The sequence below is a fragment of the Ammospiza caudacuta genome, chromosome 6 (genome assembly GCF_027887145.1).
Source record: "Ammospiza caudacuta isolate bAmmCau1 chromosome 6, bAmmCau1.pri, whole genome shotgun sequence".
In the NCBI taxonomy this organism is placed as follows: Eukaryota; Metazoa; Chordata; class Aves; order Passeriformes; family Passerellidae; genus Ammospiza; species Ammospiza caudacuta.
In genome coordinates this window covers 36,773,826-36,797,051 of record NC_080598.1, presented here as the reverse complement: position 1 = coordinate 36,797,051, position 23,226 = coordinate 36,773,826, and the positions used below count along the sequence as shown (strand labels likewise).

The window sequence follows — 23,226 nt, the reverse complement described above, 5'->3', positions numbered from 1 at the left end:
GTGTTACTTGACAAAATTACACCTCACCATTAACAAAATTTCTTTAATGCACTATTAAAAAGTCACAATGATGACCTGCCTTCTCCTCCTGTCCCCCCTTCCCTCCCCCTCTGCAACCCATATTGCCATAAATATATTTGGCTGATCAAACATAAGCCCACAGCACACAGAAGTCAACCACCCAGAACAGGATGAATGGCAGTAGAGCTGCTCTGACCTGCCTTTAGAACCTGAATGGTTCAGAGCATTACAACAACCTGTGATACCCCCTGATCTTACTCTAAGATACTGGAAGATGCCAAAGTACCGTGTGTAAGTTTCTTGGACAGAATAAACAGAACACATCAGAATTCCTTTTTTTAATTGCAGCATTTACTGAACTACTAATCATACCTTCTCCAGAGTAATATTCAGTGGGCACAATATTTTCATCCCAAATAATCTTCTCTGTGGGATAGAGAGGCATCTGGTTGAGCTGCTGAATTTGAGATATTCGTCGCTCATGACGGGAAACCTAAAGAAAGGAAGCATTTCAAATCTCTGAGTCAAAAAGGAACAATAAAGATACTTTTGAAACAGACAATAATTCATAAGGGGGTCACTTGAGTTTTCTCCATCAATATTTTTCTAATTAAATATTTTAATATAACTAAATGCAAACAGTGACATCAGAAGATGAACAAAGACATAGTCCAACTACTGGTCATAGTACAAGAATCAAACAATCCTTCGGGTATTCAGCAGACCAAAAATGGCACAACAGAATTGAAAATACTCAATCAAGGTTCAGCAGAGAATCAAGTTCAAATAAAACTTACTTTACTTTCCATTAAAAATATGGTCAGTACCTAACTAATACTACTCATTCAGTAACAGTCTTTGTTTCCTCTTTGGAACACAAAAAAAATCTATCCAATACTATAACATGTTACCTGAACAAATATCTTTCCATGGCAGCCAGAGGCATATCATTACCTTCAATACCGTAGAAAACCACATGAACTATTTAAAAAAAAAACAACCACGAAACAAACTCATGAATGAGATTTCAAAAAACAGCTACGGTATTCTGATATCAAATTAGAAGCCTACAACAGTATTGCTACACCTTGAATATCCAAAAAACCATGATGTGCATCAAACAATATTTCAAATTGGTTTGGGGCCCAAATAGATACTGAATATCTAGATCTACTTTAGCATATCTTTTTGTTTTTAAATGGGAAAAAAACTTTTTCAGAAGAACTCAAAACTGTTTCCAAGGCTCTGCTTATTGACCTAAAAAACACATAAATATAGTTTCTCATGGAAACTATATTTATAAATAGGCATTTTCGAATACTTAATTTATATAGTTTTAAACCCCATCTTAACATTCCAATTACTGCAACAACACTGCTGTGGCTCACAGGTGGCTCAGAAAACATTCTAAACGACTACTTTACTGCAGTGCAGCTGCTGGATGTAGCTATGCCTTCAGTTTTGAATAGAAGAAGTGCAAGGAGCATTATTCATGTTTTTACCAGCAATTCCAGCAGGAACTCCTTCTCGTGCCTCGTGTCCTCCCCCTCGGCCAGCGGCGGCAGCAGGCACAGGTACGACGCCACCTGGTGGAGAACGTTGGAGCTGCACGGCGAAAGGAAAACAAGAAGCCTCTGTCACACTGAAACCAGGGACAGCACTGACTTACTGCAGCTGCTTTTTCCTTAAAGAAAACTCCAGCCGTCTGATTCCACCAGAGCTAAACAATTACGGGTCAGGCTTTTAAGTGAGGTTTGTGTATAAGGTGTAAGCTGAACCCCTCACCTACAATAACATGGCAAGGGTTGGATATTTTTGCATTATTTCAAGACCTGACGCAGAAGCAAACAACAAAGCATACACTGCCTTTGTCAAAATACATACTGCTATCCTTTTACTCACAGCATTTACAATGCAGTACAGTTAATACAGTGGCATGCTTTCATGATTTCTGTTGTAGTTGTTCTACAGAACAGAGTAAAAAAAATAAACTAAACAAGTTAGATGTTAACTACTGGCTATGCACATGAGAAGTGAGAAGAAAAAAAGGCTGGAAATTTGTTAAATTTAATCACACTGAGAATCAAGAACTTCAATTTCAATTTGCTAACTTACCTAAGAGGTCCAAATAACTTCACCAGTGCATCACGAGTATCTACTGCAGCTACATTTGAGAGTGCAAAGTCATATAATTCTGGGAAATGTGCAAACGCTGCTCTCTGCAAAAGATTCATGCATGGAAAGTGGATGTAAGCATATTAATCAAATGATTTAATAACAGTTTAAATACTTAGAAAAAAGCACAGTTTCTTCTGGTTCATAACATGAACCACTCTATGGACTCCATCAGGATAGAAATACAAGCCAGATTGAATCTCTTTTTCTTAACACCATCTATTTGTTACTCCTCTACTTCTGACACACTATCTTCCTTATTTCACCCTTATACCACCATTTGTTGTCATTAAAATAAAACATAAGGAAGCAGATACACAGCTTTGCAAGCAACTAAGAAAAGCCATAAACAAGTTTAACTTAACCACGCTTCCTTGAATTGTTCTGTTAAAACTGATGCAAACAATTCTAAAAAGTGTGAGTGAATTTGTACAAGGGACCCCTATGTGCACACTGATCTTGAGGAAATGCTGCCACCTACTGCAACACCACAGGATCCTACAGCATTCTGCTTTCCCTTCTTAACAGACTTAACAGGAACAGTTCATTCTGGTAACACAAGGTCAAAAATGCTGATGTTTTGCTAGAGCATATTAATTAGTCATAGTCTCATCCACCACTGCACATCTTCAACTGCTACAGCCAAGCTAAAGTTATTCCTGTAACTCAAGAGGGAAAATAAAGGGTTTGATTTGGGAAATAACCGCCTGCCTATCCCAAATGCAAATTAGACTACAACAGCAAAACCAAATCCTCTGTCTCTCATAAGCACTTCATCCTCTACTTACCTGCAGAGAAGTAATTCTGTCATAGTGAATTGTAGTCATCTCATTCTCTGTCAAAGCATTTCCAGTCTGATCATTGATTTCAAAGCCAGTGTAGAATTTGAGCATATCTAAAAGCTGAGACACCATCAATATAAATTAGTGGATTAACAATAAGAGACACCCCACAAACACGACAAACAAAACCACAGTTCAAGAGGGCAAATGCACAAACAAGAGCTCCTCAAAGTTCTAGAAGAACTGGGAATAGTATCTGAATTTTATACTTGGCTGATGCACAAAACAGTTTTTGTTAGGTATCTCATCTGCAAGCCATCAAAATTTCAGTATAGTTCACAAGCAATATGGTTTCTTGATATACTAGGGCTTGAAATTGAAACTCATCACAGTAAGGTGATCTAGCCAGAGGCTGTCATTGAACCCAACTTACAGCTTCCTGCTACCAAAAGGGAGAGGCCTTGTGCCTTTCTGCCCTCTCTGATGGCAGCTCTGAAGTTCATCTGACCTTCCAACAGGATTATTTAACTTGGAGGAAGAAAATAATTCAGATATGTTGCTGCCTTTGTGTACCATCAATACTGACCCTCAGCAAAAACGAACAAGTGGCAGAGATGGGGGACAGCAAGCAGCAGGAAAAGCAGCTGAGATGCAGGAAAGGGGACAGATCTTCAGACCCTGCCATATAAAAAACAATGTACTAGCTATGAGTAAACTGAAGGACAGAAGTGAAAAACAGCTGCAGTGCAAAACAGGGTGAAGTCAAAATGAACGAGAGAAGAATGCAGTGGTGACAACTTCTGCTATGTGTGTGGTAAAGCATGCCAGAAGCTGCACTGCTTTCTAGCTTGTACTTTTAAGAACTCAAAATCAGAAGCAGAAATATTACTTTGCTCTGGTGAAACCCCACCTGCAGTACTGTGTCCAGGTCTGGGGTCTCCAACACTAAAAAAACTTGTTGGAAAATGTCCAGAGGAGTTTAGTATAGGGCTGAAGCACCTCTTCTGTAACAACAGGCTGAGAGTCGAGACTGTTCAGCCTGGAGAAGGCTCCAGGGAGACCCTATAGCTTCCTTTACAGTATCTAAAGGGAACTACAAGGATGGAGAAGGACTTCTCACAGAACATGTAATCATAGGACAAGAGGGAATGGCCTTATACTGAAGGAGGGTGGGTTGAGATTAGACAGCAGGATAAAACTTTTCACTGTGAGGATGGTGAAGCACTGGAACTGGGTGCCCACAGATGCCCCATCCCTGGAGGTGTTCATGACCAGGTTTGATGGGACTCTGAGTAACCTGATCTAGTGGAAGGTGTCCCTGTCCATGGCAGAGGCATTGGAAGTGGATGATCTTTAAGGTTTGTTCCAAGCCACTCTGTGATTCCATGAAAAGTTATGTGAGTAGTTACACACACAGGTACAGGTAAGAAAAAATACTGTGTGAAAGATTTAAATAAAGATGTAGTTTGTATCAAACAAAAGCCTATTAAAAAAAAAAAAAAGAAACCAACTGCAGCATTCAGAAACAAAGGGAATGAAAAAGTTATTTTCAAGAACATTGTATCTCACCTGGCAGAAGAGATGACCCTCTTTTTCTCTTTTAGCAAGACTAGACAGGTAACAGTGAACAACAAGATGGGAGTCATCCAACACTGTATTAAACCAGCGCCGTGTGGGGAGCAAAGCCTGCAGTAAATAACATCATGTTAATACAAGCAGCTCCTCAAAAAGTAAGAAGTCCTGGCTTCTCAGGATTTTCCATTGCAAGAAGGCATATTAAGACAGATTGCTGCAGTTATTTGCATATCTAATACCCTCACAAAGGTATTAAAGCAGCAGTTATGTGTGCCAAGACACTGGGTAGATGCAGGTAAGCTGCTATGAACAGTCCTTTATGTAACAGGGAGCATGGCATGAACTTGCCATGAGTGAGCAGTCATCCTGCCAGTCAAAAAGTAAATTAAATAAAGCAATTATTCTACTACTAAATGTCTACATGTGGTGGTTTGACCAGGAAGAAGTGGGAATTCTGGGATGTTCTGGTCAAACCAATGGGTGCTTGGATTTTGATATTGGCACCTGGTGTAGCCAGTGGGTTTTAGGACACACCTCCGAGAACACCCAGGGGTTAAAAGCAGAGCTTCGGCCGTGGGAGGCTCTCTTGGGACTTCGAGGGACGGAGGTCGGAGCTCTCCCTGTTCAGCCGCTGCCTCTGGGTGGGGCAGGGGCAGCCATGTGGTAGGCCTGGGCCTGGACAGAGATGGGGGTGAGGAGGCCCTGGAGGATGGAAGGGTGGAGGAAGAGCCCCAAGAGACATCGGGCAGCCATTCCCCCCCCCCCCCCCCCTTGGAGACAGACAGAGAGAGAGAGAGAGAGAGTGCAGCCTGTGTCCTTATCTTGAAACTCAGTAAATATGTGCTGGCAGCAGGCAGCCCAGCTGAGGAGATGGGGGGGGTGCAGCCAGGAGTCCAGCCGCCTGGAGGAGTTTTTAACCCTTTTTGGACAATGAAAACCTTACAGAACATTAACCCTTCCTAGGCGAGTGATAAGAGTGGGGGAGGACGAAGGAAATGAACGAGTGATGGGGGTCTGGACCAGAGAGAGAGAGAGTGAGAGATGTTGAAAGAATGGAGAAGATGGAGTGGCATTTTATGCTGGACTCTTTCGTGTAGCCATGGACAGAGCCATGTTTCCGTGAGATACAGAGACTGAGTCCAGGGGGAGAAATGTCCCAGTGCCAGAGAAGATTCAGTGTGGGTACCCCTCGGCCCCAGGGGGTATATAAAATATGGGGGGGACAGATGTCCCAGAGGTGAGAAGGTGAGATACTGTGCTTTTCTGGAACTGGACAAAGCATCCTTAAAAAGACAACCCTGGAAGCAGCCCTGATCCCTGTTCGGTGGTGAGAGCACCGGAACAAGGACGGAAAAGGCCACCACGACACATGGAAGGACTCCCTCTCCTCTTGAGGAACTGGAAGTTTGAGCAATCTAGAGGGTGGTGTTGGACCCAGAACTGGTGATTTTGGAGGATGTATTGTATTGGGAATTTAGAGGGGAGGAGGGGGAGAGTGTTTTTTGTGAGGTTTTCATTTTCCTCGTGTTTTTTTTTTCTTTTGTGTGTAGTTTAGTAATTGTTTGCGTGTAGTTGGGTTAATAAACTTTTCTTTATGTTTAAGCTGGAGCCTGCTTTGCTTATTCCTGGTCACATCTCACAGCAGACACCGGGGAGAAGGTGTACTCATGGGGGCTCTGGCTTTGCCAGGCCAAAACCATAACACTACAGAATGATTGTGTGCTAAAAATGATAAGTCAAACTGCTTCAGCATTGTTTTAAATGTCTGTTTTCTACACTAATTAAATTAATTTTAAGCTTGAGGTCTTTAAAATTGCCAACTGCTTCTTCTAAATATGACAGGGTATCTTCTTTTCTTTGCAAAATACTCAAGTGTTTTTCAAATCTTTAATAACAACACAAATAGAGATCTTTTCAATAAAGAAATAATAAATAGATTAAGCTGCTATATGTAGCAAATGTTGAACAGCATACAGAAGACCACAACAATTTAAGTGAAAAATGAGCTGTTCTCTGCAGACTGAATTTAGAAAGCCAGAAAGACATCAGTATGATGCTTAGAACTGAGATGAAAAAAATAAAAAAATCTGTAATAGAAAATGTTGGTTGCCTTGTACAATAATGATGAAAACAAACTCATAAAACCTTAAGAACTCTCCACTGAATTATTACTTTCAAATTATCAAATCACCAGTTTTGATATGCAGCATATACACTGTAATATGAAACAGTAATATTCTGAAAAAAGCCAAGTAAAAAGCACCCATGTAGCCCACATGCTACAAAGGCAAAAAGACTTGAATTTACAGATAATTTCTCATTTGCTTGTTACAGTCACTTGAACAGACTTTCTAAACCTGTCTGAATTCTGATCTTTCTATAATACCTAGAGGGAACCAATCTTAGAAATGCTTCTAAGCATTTTAAGTCAGACTTTAGTTCACCTTCCAACACGTTTTCTCTTACCAGAGTATATTACATACATAAGACAGGAAGATCTAATTTAAATTATTCAATCTATTACAACTACAAGAACAGACTACTTCAGTGATTTAACAGAGTGAGCCTGCAGAAATTCACCACAAAAGCATTTTAAAGTTCCCTGTGACACTGTTTCAGAAAATGCTTGTTTTATTTCACAGCGCCTTCTGAATCTGAAGTTACTCTAAAATAATTACTCATGCAAAAAATTGCACATGAATGCCTTTTAATACTGGTACTGTGGTGCTTAAAACTGTCTCACTTCCTTGGTATCTGCTGAAAACTTCACAAAACCTTGCTCCATGTCTTATGACTCTAATAAACTGCAGATCCCCAGACCTGGTACTTCTAAATAATGAAGTCTAGCCAAACAGGAATAGTTTGCATTTCAGACTACTGCTGCTTTCTGGGATTTAACCCAACAACACAAAAGAGACTTTAAGTGACCTGTTATGCACTGGGGGAAGAATAATTCTGAATTATTCCTACCAATTAAAGCATTACACATTTTCAGAAATGGCCAGTATTATCACCTCTATTCCAATTAAATCCTCTTCATTAAGCACTTTAGGATCCTAGTTTTGTCTGCTGGCTTATCAACATTGCTGGTCAGCTCCCAGTATGGATGCAATGCTGCAACCTCTTATTTACAGATGGAAAATCACTTTTAAATCACTTTTAAACAACCACATGCACAGCTGTGACATAATCACCTCCTATTTGGAATAAGGTTGTAATAATTAATTTATGCACTTTAACCCTAGAAAAGTACACCTGGAAACTGGCTGAATCCATTTAAAAACTTACCTCAAGGTCTAGCATGAGTTCAATAAACCTCTCACAATAATGAACTTTGTCCATAGAAATAGGACCTAGACAAAAAAATTTTAAAAAGTTTAAATTGATCCATATCACAATATACTTACACTTGAACAATTCCTTAAAAACTAAATAAATGCTACAAATATAAAAGAATTAATTTTAATCTTGTTAAAAGCTAATTAAAATATTATTCTCTTTTTAAAACAATCCTTTCTTATATTAAAAATTCTTCTGGTTAACAATGAAAGAGTAACAGAACCAGAATTTCAGGAGTGATTTTATCTGCTTTGAAAAACCTGGAATAACAAGCAAAAATGCTCACTTCCACAAGGTATCACTTGCCCATTATGTTTGTTAAGAACTTTTAATGCCAGGTACTCAAAAATACATTTTTAAAAGCTGCAAACAAGATGTGTGCAAAAGGCCTTGACCATATTCAAAGGTACTCAGAGGTGACTACTAAGGAGCCTTTAGAATCATGTCAAAACACACCACATCTCCCTTGATGACTTTCCAACTCTTACAGCCTCCAAAGAAATGTTGAAGTAAATCTAAAACAGGTTTAGTATAATTAGGAAATCAGAAGGGATAAGTATCCTTTCTGAGGAAGCCACATTACAAAATTTACAGCTTAGGTAAGAGCTGAAGTTTGCTAAGAGTTTAACAGAGAAAGGAAAACTCTGGGAACTGATTTCACCCAAACTGTGCTGTGCTTAGAGCATAATAACCCTTTTCTGTTAAAAGGCTAACACCTTCCTCCACAAACACTTTTCCTTTCTAAATCAGGCAAGGAGATAATTTTGCTTGTCACAATGACTCAAGAGCAGTCAAATCTTACAGAATTTCACTTCACTTAGGCTTTTGTTCTTACTGTAAATCAACAGAATGAACAGACAGAGCCTTATGATATCCATTTATACCATCTATTTAATAAGGTACTTAAGTAAGTATGAAATGCTTTAAGGCTCTAAGCACACAGTAAAGAATATCAGTTCCCAGAAATATTGTTTTTACTAAGTACATACTGAATAGAAGGAGGTTTAAAGTAGCTTTTTACTGTTTAATTTTTAAAGTATATACAGATTTACATATTCATTTTAATATGAAATCCATGCAGACAGGCATAGTGCCCACTATAAGGCTCATCTGAATAAGGTCCCCAACCTCAGGCTGCTATCCTAAGGACTAGTTGCTTCAGCAACACAAAAAGATTTTCAAACAAATTACCAGATAACAAAGTAACATAAGAAACGCAGTTACCTGAGACAGGTATTGACTTTAAAACAGAAATGAATTTCTGAATGAGCTGTGAAAGAAATCTTCTCTCTCGATATGCTCTAAAGTTGGACATAAGACAAAATAATTAATACTCCTTAAATGCAGACTGGAAGGATATTGTAGCTTTCACAAATACAAAATTAGCTGCCTCAAAATTATTATACTGATAGTAGGCTGCTTTGAAACACACCTAAACTGTTTAGATGAAAACTTTCTCTCTGCACTCAGGAAGACAGATTAGCAGCCTACATTTTTGGGCACAGAAACTGGTTAACAATCTATGCTTCTCATGTGTCAAGGAGAAGTCAGTCCCCTCCTACACCTTAGCACAAAGCACTGGAACATTTAATTTTGGTGAGATAGACACACATTAATGAAATTCTTGCATAAGCTATATATACCTAAGAGTGAAACACTTGCTAAAGGTCGTGAAAAAAAGTGAGAAGTTACATGAATATTCTTTTGTGCCTTCATCCTTTAGTTTTAAGATTTGGAATCACAAATTCACTGACCAAATAAAATATGAAGTTCTATAACAGTATTTTGCATAAAGACTACTGAAAAACAGAACAGCTTCCAGGAGACCATGTATGATAAATTCTCATTGGCCACAGGTATTCAAAAACCACCTTTTTCATTGAAACAATTTATTTTAGCTGAAACACAATGAATGCATTAAAGAAAAAAGGCTTCTGTACATACTGCATTCTTGACTCTTCATCCATTTTTGCATCATTTTTCTTAATTAGATTCCAGAATTTTCTTAGTTTTGGTGTCTTTTTCAACTCTTGTTCCAATCGATTCTGTAATGTTAAAGTGATATTCAGTCACCAAGGAATCCTGTTTTCATGAGATAAAAATACAGTCCGGTCTTTTTATTAAAAAAAAAGGAAAAAATATATAACAAACTGAAATAAAGAACTGTCTCTGTCTACTCTCACTAAGTATCACTGTGAAACAAAAAGGAAATAATGCTAGAGAGTCCAGCCATGACTAGATGTCAACTCGACTGCCTCCCTGTGACCTCATGGCCTTGTCTACAAATTATAGTTTGAAGAAGCTATAAACAACAAAGCTCAGTTTTCTGAAAAATTTCATAAAAAACATTATTACATGGAAATTTACAACAAAAAAACAAAAAGGATTTAGCAAAGCAGACAAAAATGTAAGTCCACAGCAATGCTGTAAATATTAGAGTTCCTCAACATGAGAATTCACTGTACAGGATTTGGACACTGCCTAAAACTGCTCTGCCAGTTAACAGTGTTATGCTTACAGGTTGTAGAGCCATCCACATGGGTAAGGAAATCAGCTGCTGCACCTGTCCTCTGATCAAATCCACTTCCTGTTAGAAAGTCACAGATGATAAAAAATTTTAGAACATTCTTATGTTTTCTGGTATGCCTGTCTTACAAAATACATCTATGTACAAATCTGACAAAAATATTTATATTGTTTTATCAGATTTCACAACTTCCTAAGAGGAACCTGCACTATAACCCTACCCAGAGACACCTCTGTACTTTAGGTTCTTTTCATGGAGTCTGTCAGTTCTTAACACTTCACCATGGGCCCCATCCCTGCAAGTACTTTTAGGACAAAAGCTGCTGAGAACTGATGTTCCTTCTTCCATCATTTCTTATTCCTGAACTCACCCACTGTGCTTTCTCTACTTGTTTTTAAGCTGTTCTTTGTCTCCAGGAGCCCTTAATTTATCAAGTTTCTCTCACTTCTACACTCTTCCCATTGTCTGAAAAAACCATTTTCTCCATGTCAGTTCAAATGTGCTCTCTCCAACTATGCCTATGATCTGGATCCACAAAGTTTTCCTTCTTTCCTGAGCTACTGAAAAATTTCAATTAACATGTTAAGTACGTCTTCATGGACAAATACTCCATTCTCAGCATTCTGAAACTTCAAACTTCAATGCTCTTCACTAAAAACACTACTGTGACTATTCCATTCTGCCTTTCACAAAGAAGGGCAGCTTCTAATAACAGTGTGCTTCCACAGGAACATTTTCAACAGTTTCCCTATGATGTTTTACTAGAAATATGCTCTGCAAGAAGGATTCTGTCAAACTATGTAAAGTGAAGATGCATTTTACCATTGTGGCCACTACAGAAAAACACTATCTCAATAAACTATACACATAAAATTCAAGATGGTTACTGGCTCCCAAAATCATTCCTAATCCCAAAATCAACTAATACACTTTCTATGTTGTTTTGTCTGAGAGACAATTTTATTTGTGCAGACCCTGATTTTGGATAATACACCCCACATGAACTATAAGTAAGGAAAAAGCCCAGTAGCAAGAGAGGTTAGAGAGCACTGCTACATATAACAGGTAAAGTGTTCTTCCTGCTTGCTACTTAACTCTGTTTTAACCACAGATTGAGAACACAAGTTGGTCTAATGATTTCTTAAAACTAACTCAGGAGAACTGCAGATAAAAATTGTATCTAAACCTGGTTTCAAAAGTGAAAAAAGCCTCACTGTCTTTCTCAATAATTAAGGGAAATAATTTTTGTGCTATTTCTTAGGCAAACTAAAAAGAGCACAGTAGTAACTAATCGGTTTTAAATGTGAAGCATCTTTTCAAAAATAAATACATAAATTTCACAGTACCATTTTTAATACAAAAATTTATATTAAATCCTGTTTTATAATTGTCTAACTGCCAATCCTTCAGTTGCAAGTCTCATCTATGACCTTATACCAGAGAAAAGCAAATGTGTAGAGAGAGATGAGTCAGAGTCAAAACAGAGGGTAAAAGCCCTCTGGTACTGTGTTTTCATTAAATCAGAATTTTGCTTCACCTGTCTTGTAAGAAGAAATTGCTCAAACTAAACTGCCACAAACACAAACAGCATAAACACACTGGAAATATTTACATTTACTTTTAACATACCAAACTATTGAAGCAGTGATCAAGGAAAAGCAGCAGGACTGTCTGTTCATGCAGAGAGTACTCACTCTCATTTTCGACCAGCGATGCTTCCAGTATGCGTTTGAAAAAGAAAGGAAAATGTTCTGGCCTTTTTTTGAATGTCTAGGAATAGAAGAGGAAGGTAACTTTGAGTCAGGTTGATAGAAATAATTTCAATCTTCATCCACATAACATAGCAGAAATTCTCTAAATCCATTTAAATCTATAAAAGAAGGGATTATTTTTTTTAATTTTCATTTATTCTAACTAGGCAGCACAAGCAAAACAGACTAATGATATCCTTCTGAAAAGGGATCCTGCCCCTAATACCTTCTGCATAGTCTAACAGGTGATGCACAGGACAAACTAAACAAGAAGCACAGGTGAAGCCTTGTGGGGATGCTCACCTCGTGACTGCACAGAAATACTCTAACATCTCCCAGCTAGAAGATAAATGGTAGGTTTTGGCCAAAGCTACGGCAAACTTAAGTGATGTGCAAAAAGTGAGCAAATAAAAACCACCAGAGATTAATTATAGTCCTGAAACTTCCACTGAGCTACGTGAGCAGGAAAAAGATAAACTGAATAATCACCAAAATAAAGTCATTCCTTTACAAGGGCAGCCATGTACCAAATAAATTGAACTAAGCTGCTTGGAACATAATGTGCACCTGACATTTTACTTCTAGCACATGTGCAAGAAGAAAAGCACACAGATAATATACGAGCAAGTTATTAATCCTTTGTGCTTTGCCAACACTCAAGTAATGGCACACACATTGAACTCAGTGTGCTTCTGAAATAATGCCATGCATAACTAGGCTTCTGTTGTTGAGGTGGCCTGTAAAACCTGGATTGTTTGTAGAAACATTAAATAATTTCTAAACCTATTATTACAAAAAAAAAAAAAAAACCACAATCAACCAAACAATATACACAAAAGGAGAATAAGACATTATTTTAAAATAAAGCAAAAAAGGTAGAAACCAATATGCACATGTTTTAAGCAAGGTGTTATTGGATAATACATTAGACTTTCAGTGGTGCCTTCCTGAATATACAGATATAGAAATCCTTCTTTTTCCTTCAGTATCGGAACAAGAACTTCCCGGTAAATACCCAACCTCTGTCAAGTGGCAAAAAAGTAAATGCTGGTGATAATGTTCAGCATCTCACAGCAGAACCAAGGACTTTCAAAGCAGAAGGAATCAAGTAATTTTTCACCTGTCCATTCCCTTCTCCAAAAAAGAACACAAAATTTGGAACACCACGTGAGGTATTCCAGCTGAGGCACCATTTCCTTTTTAACACTACAAGCTCTTCCACCTTCTGTCACTGTAAGTGAGCACACTGTAAAAGCTGCAACTTGCAGATCAAAGTCAATTCTAGCTGCAATTGAAATCAGTTACCTCCCACGCAGGGACATTCTCTCTGAACTTCTCATTCACCATACAGCAGATTGACATTAAATATGCCTTACTGGACACCTCTGGAGAATAATTCATCCATAGGTAATTTTCAAGGTACTGACTGTAAAGAGATAAAGAGTATTTCATTAGTTGCAGCCACCCACATAATCTGTCACTCATTTAAAAAAGCAGTTATCCACAAGGCTTTTTTTCCCCTTCTTCCCCTGAAAGCCATCTTCATAGTTTGTGAGCAGTTCCTCAAGTTACCTCTCATCTAGGTCACTGAAGCAAAACTTGTTAGACTCAGTAACTGATGACACTAACACTTTCACAGAAAGGACAGGAACCTCTAACCCTGTTCTACTGCTGACATACAAATTCCAGAAGTCCACTGCATGCCATTTGTTAGTGTCAAACCCTTAACCACAACTGACATTTTTTCTTCTGCACTCTTTCTAATTAAGATGCAAAAAACCAAGGGAAGTTTGTCCTTTAGTTACTGGTACTAACTTAGAGACTTGAGCCTTTCTGAAACATAATGTATCTCAAACAAAAAAAATCTCATATTTTCTCTTAAGATTTGAGAGATATAAGAACCAAATAGAACATAAAATACTGTGGTTTTAAGTACATATTGCTAATATTTCTTTTACATATTTTTAGACATACTCTGTAAATTCTTCCAGGAAAGTCTGAAGCAGTTGTGAACCACTGTTTAAACAGATTTCCATTCTTTTTCAAGAGAAGAAAACGTTAATGATGCTGCTGCAGCACAATCCATTTTTAACCTCATACTAAGAGACATAATCCAAAAACTTCCCTGATTTCAGTGAGTTCTGATTTAAGGCTTAATGATACATTCCAAATTACAGACCCAAGTTTTTCACTTATTTCATTCATACTCTCTTTCTCAGTGTTCCACTTACACTAGAAATTGAGAATCATAAGACAGTCTGAAATGTCACTTACATTTATGGAATTATTTCCTCTTTAAACTAAGGTCTCCTCACTTAATTTTCCTCAGTTCACAATTCAAGGCCTTACAAAGTATGAACAAATACACTTACCTTCAAACTGTCTTACTGCCCTGCATTTGCTTCTCACCTTTACAGGTTCCTAGGAAAATATAACTCCAAATTTCCCTCCCATTAGCTCACCTGAATTCAAGAAGCATTATCTTCCTAATGGCAAACCTAAAAAGGAAAAATTAATCAATTAACACAGGAAAGAGAGCCTCCCACACACAGCTGCATGGAAAATGACTATATTTTCCTTTATTTTATTATATAAGGAAACTTGTAGAAACACTCAGGAATTACTTCTGTCCTGACATTTCCATGCAATAGCAACCACTTAAATGCAGAAGCAACTGCTGGAACACTGGAGATGCTCAAGTTCATAGAGATTCATTAAGCAATTAAATTCACATTTTAAAGAGATTCATGTAGGTCTTTTAAATATGAAAACACCACTTCTAATAGCCTTGATGATACAAACTGCCTGTGGATGAGAGCGTCTCCTGGAAAACTACAATTATATATTTAATCTGTTCAAAATGGTGTTTTCTTCTTAGTGACTGGCAATGGAAGTTTGCTTTGACTCCATATGACAAATTCTTAGATTGTTTTCATACAGGAATAATACAGAGAATTCTCTGCAGAGCTCAATCTTCCCCAAAAAGCTCCAGCTACACTTACACCTCTTTTCTGCACAGAGAGCTGCAGAATGCAGTGTATCTCAGATTTGTCTCCCCCATCTAACAGTACAATTCATTGAAACCACTTTCCCTTCATGAATCTGTAAGAGCAGCCAGAACAGAGGAGGAAGGTGGAGGCAGTGCACTCTGCAGCAGTTTTTGTTCTTTACATTGCTTAGTGGCAAAAGAAGAGATCAGCCTTCTATAACTACCACAACAAAACCAACATAAAAGACAACAGACCACCAGGGAAAGGGTCTGAAAAATATTTACTCCAACCATCACATTTAAGGTTTATGGGCTTAGGAACTCTCTTGTTACCACACTCAGACTTTGAAATACCATCATGGTTAAATTACTTAAATGCACTTGAGTAATTTTCATCTGCTTTTAACATATAGGCAAGTTTGAAAGTATTCTATCAAACATTAGAAACAACTCCAACATTGTTAATGTTGGAATGATAGTAAATAAGAGAAAGCAACCTGTCTACTTACTTTGACCTGACAATTTCTTTTGTATAAACATCTTCAATGACCTATGGAAAAAAATTTAAGAGACTTTTATATACCCACAAATGTGGTTCAAAATGCATTAAGACATTTTACTCTTAATTAGATACTCTCTGCTTACAGCTATTAAAATACTTTCAAAAAATTTTTCCAACAATAACGAAAGAACCTGCACTATAAGTCGTAACTGACTTATAGTCTGGCACATTTTGACATCACATGACACAGAGATGCTGTTCAGATGTTGATGTACATCCTAACAATCTACAGTTCTAACTATCACAAATACTACAAAATAAACTGAGGCTAAATGGAGATTTTGGCAAGCATCCACAAGGAAAAGAAACTTAACATTTAAGTACCCTGCAGTACACAAAACCTAACACACTATGCCAAATTTTAAACATTCAAAATGCACATATCCACCAGAATGGCAATAAAGTTGTCCGATGGAAGCTTACCAAAGAAGCTTTTAGAAAGAACACAGTTCAGTAATACCTGCATCTTTCATCCCCATTTGATTTGTAAAAGTAGAACCTCTTCAAGCATCTTTTCACCTCTAAGGAGATGCTTGAAAGTCTTTTGCCCTCATAACTTCGAGCCAAAATAAACTGAATAGAATACAAATCAACTGCATGCTACAGCATACCTTCCTGTAAATGTAGTGCCTACATTTATAAACTACAAATACATAACAAATTACATTGTCTCAAGCAACAGCTGACCTTCCAAGCAGTCTCCTAATAGTCTCATATAAAATAAGTAACGCTAAATATTGGCACATCACAGACTGGTTGATCCTCATTCCTTTACAGACCCCAACAAAATTCCAGTAGAAGTAATTACCTTTACATCAAAAGACAGTGTTTTCTTCACATGTGGAGCCCAGTATTTATTTGCTAACTGCACAAGGATAAAAAAAGAAAGGTTAAATACATACATTTTCATGTCAATGACACATCTCTACAACATATCCCATCTCCACACTTTATTTCACTAGTATCTTGCTTAATTTCAGCTTATGCTAACTACAAGTAACAAAATCATGTTTTTAACAGCCATGCTTATTTAAGGCTGATAAGCACTGCTGTTTATAGGCTTTTATGCCTAAACCTCTTTCAACAGAAATGCAATTCTTTGGAAAAATTTCAGATGCATAGGCTGCTATCTAACAAACATTTCCTATTCTTAACTAACGTCTAACAAATCCATCAAAAGTAAGCCATAAACTTTTAGGAAATGCAAATGCCAAAGGGCTAGTGATTATGCTTCCTTGAGGAATGTGACAAGTAACTAGAGGCGATATAGAAAAGTGTAGCATTGTAAGGCTCTTTGCTGCAGCCATCACTTCACCGATACTCCTGAGCAATGGTGACAAGAGCTTCCTGTGCAACTTTATTCAAGCTTCTTGATGCTCTGGACGAGGAAGGAGAGCAGATCAAAAAAAAAAAATAATAATAAAAGAAGAAAGAAAAGAAGAAAGAAGACTTGTAGGAAATCACGTAGAACTTTAACCAACAAGGAACTCTCGGCAGCTATTCTCACATTAAAGCCCGCCTTACAGCAATGCGCAGTGCATTGCACGGACGCGTTTGGCAGCGCTGCTTTGTAAATCCCGCTGGTCGGAAGCGCGGGGGGAAGCACCTCTCGTACAGGACAGAGGCGTACATCCCTCACCAGCTGCGACCAGCGAGACCCTGTCACCATCTCCCACGGCCTGCAAAGGCTATTTAAACACCGCCAGGATGTCCCTTCGAGCCGCGGCAGAGGCGGCCCGGAGGCGCCGCCGGCCCTACCTGTGTCACGTACTCCGCGTTGATCTGCGACACCGTGGGCGCCACGATCTTCTTCGGCGGGGCCGAGGACGCCGCCGTCGCCGCGGCCGCCGCCATGGTGCCGCCGCTGGAGCCGCCCGGCACAGGCCCCGGTGCCCCGGCGCCGCCAGGCCGAGGGAGGGACCTCCGGGCCGGGAGCAGCGGAGGCGGGAGCGCTTCCGGGGCCGGGAGGGCTGGAGCGGCCGCGGGGCGGCGGGCGGCGGCCGCGCCATCTGCTGCTCCCTCCGTGCCGCTGCAGCTCCGACTCGCACCGCCGCAGCTCCCTCCTGCACTGCTGCTCCATCCCTGCACCGCCGCAGCTCCCTCCTACTGCACTGCAGCCCCCTCCTACACTGCTGCTCCATCCCTGCACCGCCACAGGTCCCTCACTCCTGCACCGCAGCCCCCTCCTGCACTGCTGCTCCGTCCCTGCACTGCTGCTCCGTCCCTGCACCGCCACAGCTCCCTCCTGCACTGCTGCTCCATCCCTGTACCGCCGCAGCTCCCTCACTCCTGCACCGCCGCAGCTCCCTCCTGCACTGCTGCTCCATCCCTGCACCGCCGCAGCTCCCTCCTGCACTGCTGCTCCGTCCCTGCACCGCCGCAGCTCCCTCCTGCACTGCTGCTCCGTCCCTGCCGCCTGTCAGCGCACCGCGTTGCTGCCACACTCAGCTTTCTAACGCTTACGGGGACTCCTATTTTATGTATCACCTAGAGCGCAGCTTCCCGTCCATCTGACGTGAAAAACCCCCACACTCTTTTTAATATCAAACAGTTGCCACCGACTCCTGAGCGTGTTTGAGCGCTCTGTCCCATCCACAGGCCCGAAATTAAGGCCTTTTACTTAAGAGTTGGCCGGGATGATCCTTACCGGTCCCTTCCAACTCAGCGTACTCTGTTGAATCTCTTAAAATGTGTGCAATTTTACAAGGGTAAAATTGCATGCTCAAGAAAGTCAACAGTTTGGTAATTGTTTAGAATGGTTTGCAATTAACTTACCCTATTTGGTAAACTAATTAAGGAGGAAATTACCAGACTCCCCAGGGAAGTTACTGTGCTTTGTTTCTGGGCTCATTATCCATCACCTGCCACTTGAGTGCTTTAAACTTCCAGGCAGGTCCCATTGAAGTCTGTTTGAATATGACCTCCTTTGTTTTCATATCAAGGTGATCTCCATTTCATTTCTTCAAGCAGAGGTTAAACTGAATATTCTTTTTGAAGTTGAATTAGAATGTACAATGGGAGTGGGAAAGGTAATGGCAGTACCTTGAATAGGATCAGACAATGGCTGCATTCAAAGAAATATGCCTACTGCATACCTTTACTTTGGAAGATCCAGAAAGACGAGAACTCGTAAAATTTAAAATTTACAAAAGTACCAAAAACAAATTTTGTAAATAACAAGGATTGAAATTGAAGCTACAAAACAGTGATAAAAAAGGACAAAGGAATGTAATTTTATTACGTATATATAGATTGAAAATAGGAACGTTTCTGAACTGGCTTTCAGATGGAAGCCAAAAGTTTGGTTTGTGCTAAGACGGGACAATTAGGAGAGACAAATGCATTTTGGACTTTGTAAATTTTGTAAAAAAATTTGTGAATTTTCTCAAACAGCCTTGCAAGGCTAACCTAAATCTTCTGGTTATGCTGGGTCATCAGGCCTGTGTCAAAACCCACAAATTTCTATATGTTATCAAAGCTATGAAACCTCAAGGAGGAATCCACATTTACCTAACTTTAGTCGTTTGGGTGTCCCAGTGAGGAGGTCAGTTGTCTTCAACCTCACTACAGTCAGTGTGGCAACAGATGTCCTTCCAAAGGGCAAGTCAGAACGAATCTGAGTGCTCTCATTCTCTGAAGGAGCTTCTGGTATCAGAAACTAATATTAGATGCCTAATGTTAGGCAGTAGGATTACATCCCTCAGTGAAAATGTCAAAGCAAGTGACAAAGATCCTCTCCCTATAAATATTATTTTTTTTCTCTATACAGGGTATTGTTTATTTAGAGAGTGCTGGGGACAGTAGGACTACAAATGAATAGCAAAAGTATAAATTAATGCTTTGGAAAATACACTGCTTTCATCCTCAAGAGCAGGGGAACCTCTAAAGAATTGTGGGAGACTAAGCACAGTGACACCCAGTGTTGTACCTTTGTCTCCATCTGCAAATCTCACCCCAGCTCTCAACTGTCTAATAAGACTGGTCTCTTGAATTCCTATGCTCAGTTTCCCCAGAGTGGAGGCACATCTGACACTTTCCACTCCAAACTCCTTTGTAACTGAGGAGAAATAAAATCCTCTACCCCATCATCCCAGCAGCCTTCTGTGAAGTTCTCCATCTTTCTATACTCATTGGCTTAACATGTCAAGAAAATCAAACATTCCTTTCAAAAACCTGTTAATTCATTAATGAAGACATGTATTATTTAAAAGTCACATATTTGAGTCAATGCAGTTTTCAAGACTATTGTTCATTCCTAGGCTGCAGTCCTCGTCAATTTATATTCCATGCTGTTTTCTCGCTTAATTAGCTCCTCTTGTTTTGGATGCTTCCCCTTCTATATTATTGTAACCAGGAAAAATAGGTTTTTCTCCTTTTCTTTGTAAACTGTGTAAGGCAAGGTCATCAGTGAGCTGGCCATTGGTTTTATGTCAGTTATACTCTCCTGAGCACAGTTCCACCAGAACAGGAAGTACCTAGTGATAATCAGCAGGGGTTGAGTCTATGTTCTCTGCTTTCTACCTTGTGGATTATTTTAGATTCTTCCTAGAGCCACAGAAAATATTAATTCCTGGCAATGAAAACTCCAGACAATTCATAGATAAAGATTTCAAACATTTATTGATTTTGTTTGTTACTGAGTCATCAGTGAGACATGACCAGTGAATTCAGCAGATTCAGCAGTGCCATAGATTTAGCAGGGCCATACTTCTAATGTAAACACTATTTCACTTTTGACTGTTTGTCTATCACATGAAGATTTAGACTTCAGTTTCTTAGACATAAACTCTGCTCTAAGACTCTGTATGGATACCATCTTGTATCTTTGTATACTCTGGTGGGAAAGTTTGGTTCCAAAGCAGGTAAAAAATACCAACACTGTACTCAGCATGCAAAATGGCATTATCTTGCCCATTGTAGTAATCCAATTTTTTCAAAATTATGAACAGGCATCTTGTCAGGTGGACAACTGACTTGTTCTCCTCCAAGGAAGCATTCTGCTGGGGCAGATGATTCCCCATGTGCCTCAGCCTGGTCACTGCAGCACAGCAGCAGTGACTATTCCTGGCTCTTTGATCTGGAATGATGGGGTGGCTACTTTCACAGCTCTACTGTCACCTGTCCAGGTGGCCAGGGGAGCAGAACAAACGTTCCCCTGACATAAGATGGAATTGAAGATATCAAAACCTTCTTTCCAGGGTGAAGACTCTGTTCCCTCATAGCTGAGGGCATGCTAACACCACTCTCATAAAAGAGAAAAGCAGCTCACTGACAGCAGCACTGTTGTACTGCCCCATGCTCTCCCATCCAGGAGCTGTTTTGCTGCTGGTCCACCTGTACCATTTCAAGCTAGGCATAAAGTTCCAGTACATGACCAAGGCTGTTGAGTCTTTGGCCTCAACTGCTTCTTGATAGAGACACTGGGGCCTGATAGATGGAGATTCTTCTTCCTTCCAAAATCATTGACTGTGGCTGTACTTCCCTTTTCGACAGCAGTTTTTTCTCCTTTCTGCATATACTGAATACCCTTAGTGTTTCTTGGCCCATGTGTACCATAACTCAGAGGCCAAGGGAAGTTTACATTCCCTTTTTGAAAGTGAGCCCTGAGTGTTCTGACAGCCATGCTCTGTGTGCAGAAAGACAAAACCAGCTAAGTTTTGGTGACTGAATTGTGCTTTTTCTGTGCACAACTTACAGATTTTGAGGTGGTTTTTAATAGAACTATGCTTCTCAGGATGGGGGTTGAAATATCTGGCACGCACCTCGCTGCTGTATGGGCCTGTATTGTCTGGCCTAATGTCATTGCATCGTACTACATGTGTACACTTGGCTTTGGGGAGGTGCCCAACTGCACGCTGTACACCTTCATTTAAAGCAGATGAATCTCAGCCTGAGTGACACTAAGCCATATGTTGGGTAGGCTTTCTGTGAAGTGAGTCTGTAAAGCTTAGGGAACACATCGCTTTAAAATCAGCTTTTATCTTAGTTTATTGACTTTTGCACGTACACATGAGATTTTCAAGAGGCATCCCTCTGAAAAGCTCTGGAACCGAAATCTTGACATATGAGAATTTCAAGTGTCATCATGCATCACGTAAATATACCAACTTGCATGTACCACTTTTTTTCTAATCAAAGGACAAAAGTGATTATTAATATGCAATATTTTGAAATATTTCTTGCTAAGTTATATGAAATAATTTTTTCAAAGTGATGAGGGGATGAACTGCATATAAATAGAATAATATGTACATTAAGCAAAGAAGAGCTGAAATCTCTGTGTCTCTCACTGGTTGAAATTATAGAAAAAATATATTAATTTAAACCTGCTTTCAGGTAAATAAAATTTGGAAAATCTTCTCAAAAAAGATTAGAGGAATCCTTTAACATGTAAAAAGCTTAGACACAATGACAGGGGGTTATTGCTTTGGTTATAGCTCATCCTTCATAGCAGTTAATATTCATATAAACTAAATGTTCAGTCTGTTCATTACAGCTTTAATTCAATCATGTCACGTTGGTTTTACTATTTTATTTATGTGCATTCTTCTAGTCCAAGACTTTTATCACTGTGTTCATCTCATTAAATATGTGTACTTCCACTCAGTAAATATGGGTACTTTCAAAAATGATGCCTCAGTTTAGTAACAGATGCTTCTTAAAATATTTAGAATTTTAAAGTGTAAAGAAGCCATCAGTAGCATTCTGATTTGTGTATAAATATTTATTTAGCACACATTCTGGCCAATGTACTACCCTTGATTTTTGTGCAAAACTTACAGTAACTTTAATGGATATTCTGAGCTCATGACTAGAGGAAAATATGGTTAATTCAGCAACCCAGCTGCTTTTATATCCCAGAATAGCAAGCAGTGCCTCTAGTGAAGGAGATGGTGAAAGAGGAGACTTTGTGTCATTCTTAGCTTTCTGTTGCTGGGCTCACATTTGGGTAACAGCTCAAGTTAGAGCAGGCTCAGGACTATTCTAATTCTCTTCAGAGACTTCTAGCTAGGTTCCTGCCAGCTGAGAGAGAACAGTGGTAAGAAGGTGAGATCAATGGTCAGAAAAGCTAGCAATATTGATAAAAATCCTGTGAGAGGCTTTTATGTAGTGATGTTTCTGTGTGAAAAAAAATTAATGTGAAATAAATCTGTTTGATGGAGAAGTTTCATCACTCAAGTGAGATTTTTAAGGCAAATAATTTCCTTTCTGCTAGTGCTGACATGAGAAGTGCTATAGAAATTTGGGTCCATTTGCAGCATCATTGCAAAAGTGCATTCTTGGTCACATCTCTTTTCTCACAATCAGGGAAGAAAATACACGTTGCAGACAAAACTGTAACATTTCTAATATGCAGCAAAAAACTCAAGACAGCAATTCTAAGATGCTGAGAGCTAGCTCCAGTTTCCTAAAGCTTTCATCCTTGCTTTTCTCTATATTCTCTAGGTTTTTGGTTGACATTTCCATTAGCATTTCAGGATTTTAAAGGAGTATAAAATAGCGAT

The 23,226-nt window shown here is 39.2% G+C and overlaps 1 protein-coding gene across 1 annotated transcript in view; it reads right to left on the bottom strand.

Annotated features, from left to right (window-relative positions):
- AQR (aquarius intron-binding spliceosomal factor) overlaps positions 1-17,647 on the bottom strand; it is a 48,242-nt gene extending 30,595 nt beyond the window's left edge. The window contains exons 1-15 of the mRNA XM_058806365.1: positions 17,480-17,647; positions 16,530-16,586; positions 15,669-15,709; positions 14,633-14,668; positions 13,476-13,596; positions 12,049-12,189; positions 10,411-10,479; positions 9,837-9,937; positions 9,117-9,193; positions 7,842-7,906; positions 4,548-4,664; positions 2,985-3,098; positions 2,137-2,240; positions 1,524-1,626; positions 394-514 (exon numbers count right to left, since the gene is read on the bottom strand). Of these exons, the coding sequence (XP_058662348.1) occupies positions 394-514; positions 1,524-1,626; positions 2,137-2,240; positions 2,985-3,098; positions 4,548-4,664; positions 7,842-7,906; positions 9,117-9,193; positions 9,837-9,937; positions 10,411-10,479; positions 12,049-12,189; positions 13,476-13,596; positions 14,633-14,668; positions 15,669-15,709; positions 16,530-16,586; positions 17,480-17,575 (1,363 nt within the window). The 5' untranslated portion in view covers positions 17,576-17,647. The remainder of the gene's footprint in view (positions 1-393; positions 515-1,523; positions 1,627-2,136; positions 2,241-2,984; positions 3,099-4,547; positions 4,665-7,841; positions 7,907-9,116; positions 9,194-9,836; positions 9,938-10,410; positions 10,480-12,048; positions 12,190-13,475; positions 13,597-14,632; positions 14,669-15,668; positions 15,710-16,529; positions 16,587-17,479) is intronic.
- Between the last annotated feature and the right edge of the window lie 5,579 nt (positions 17,648-23,226).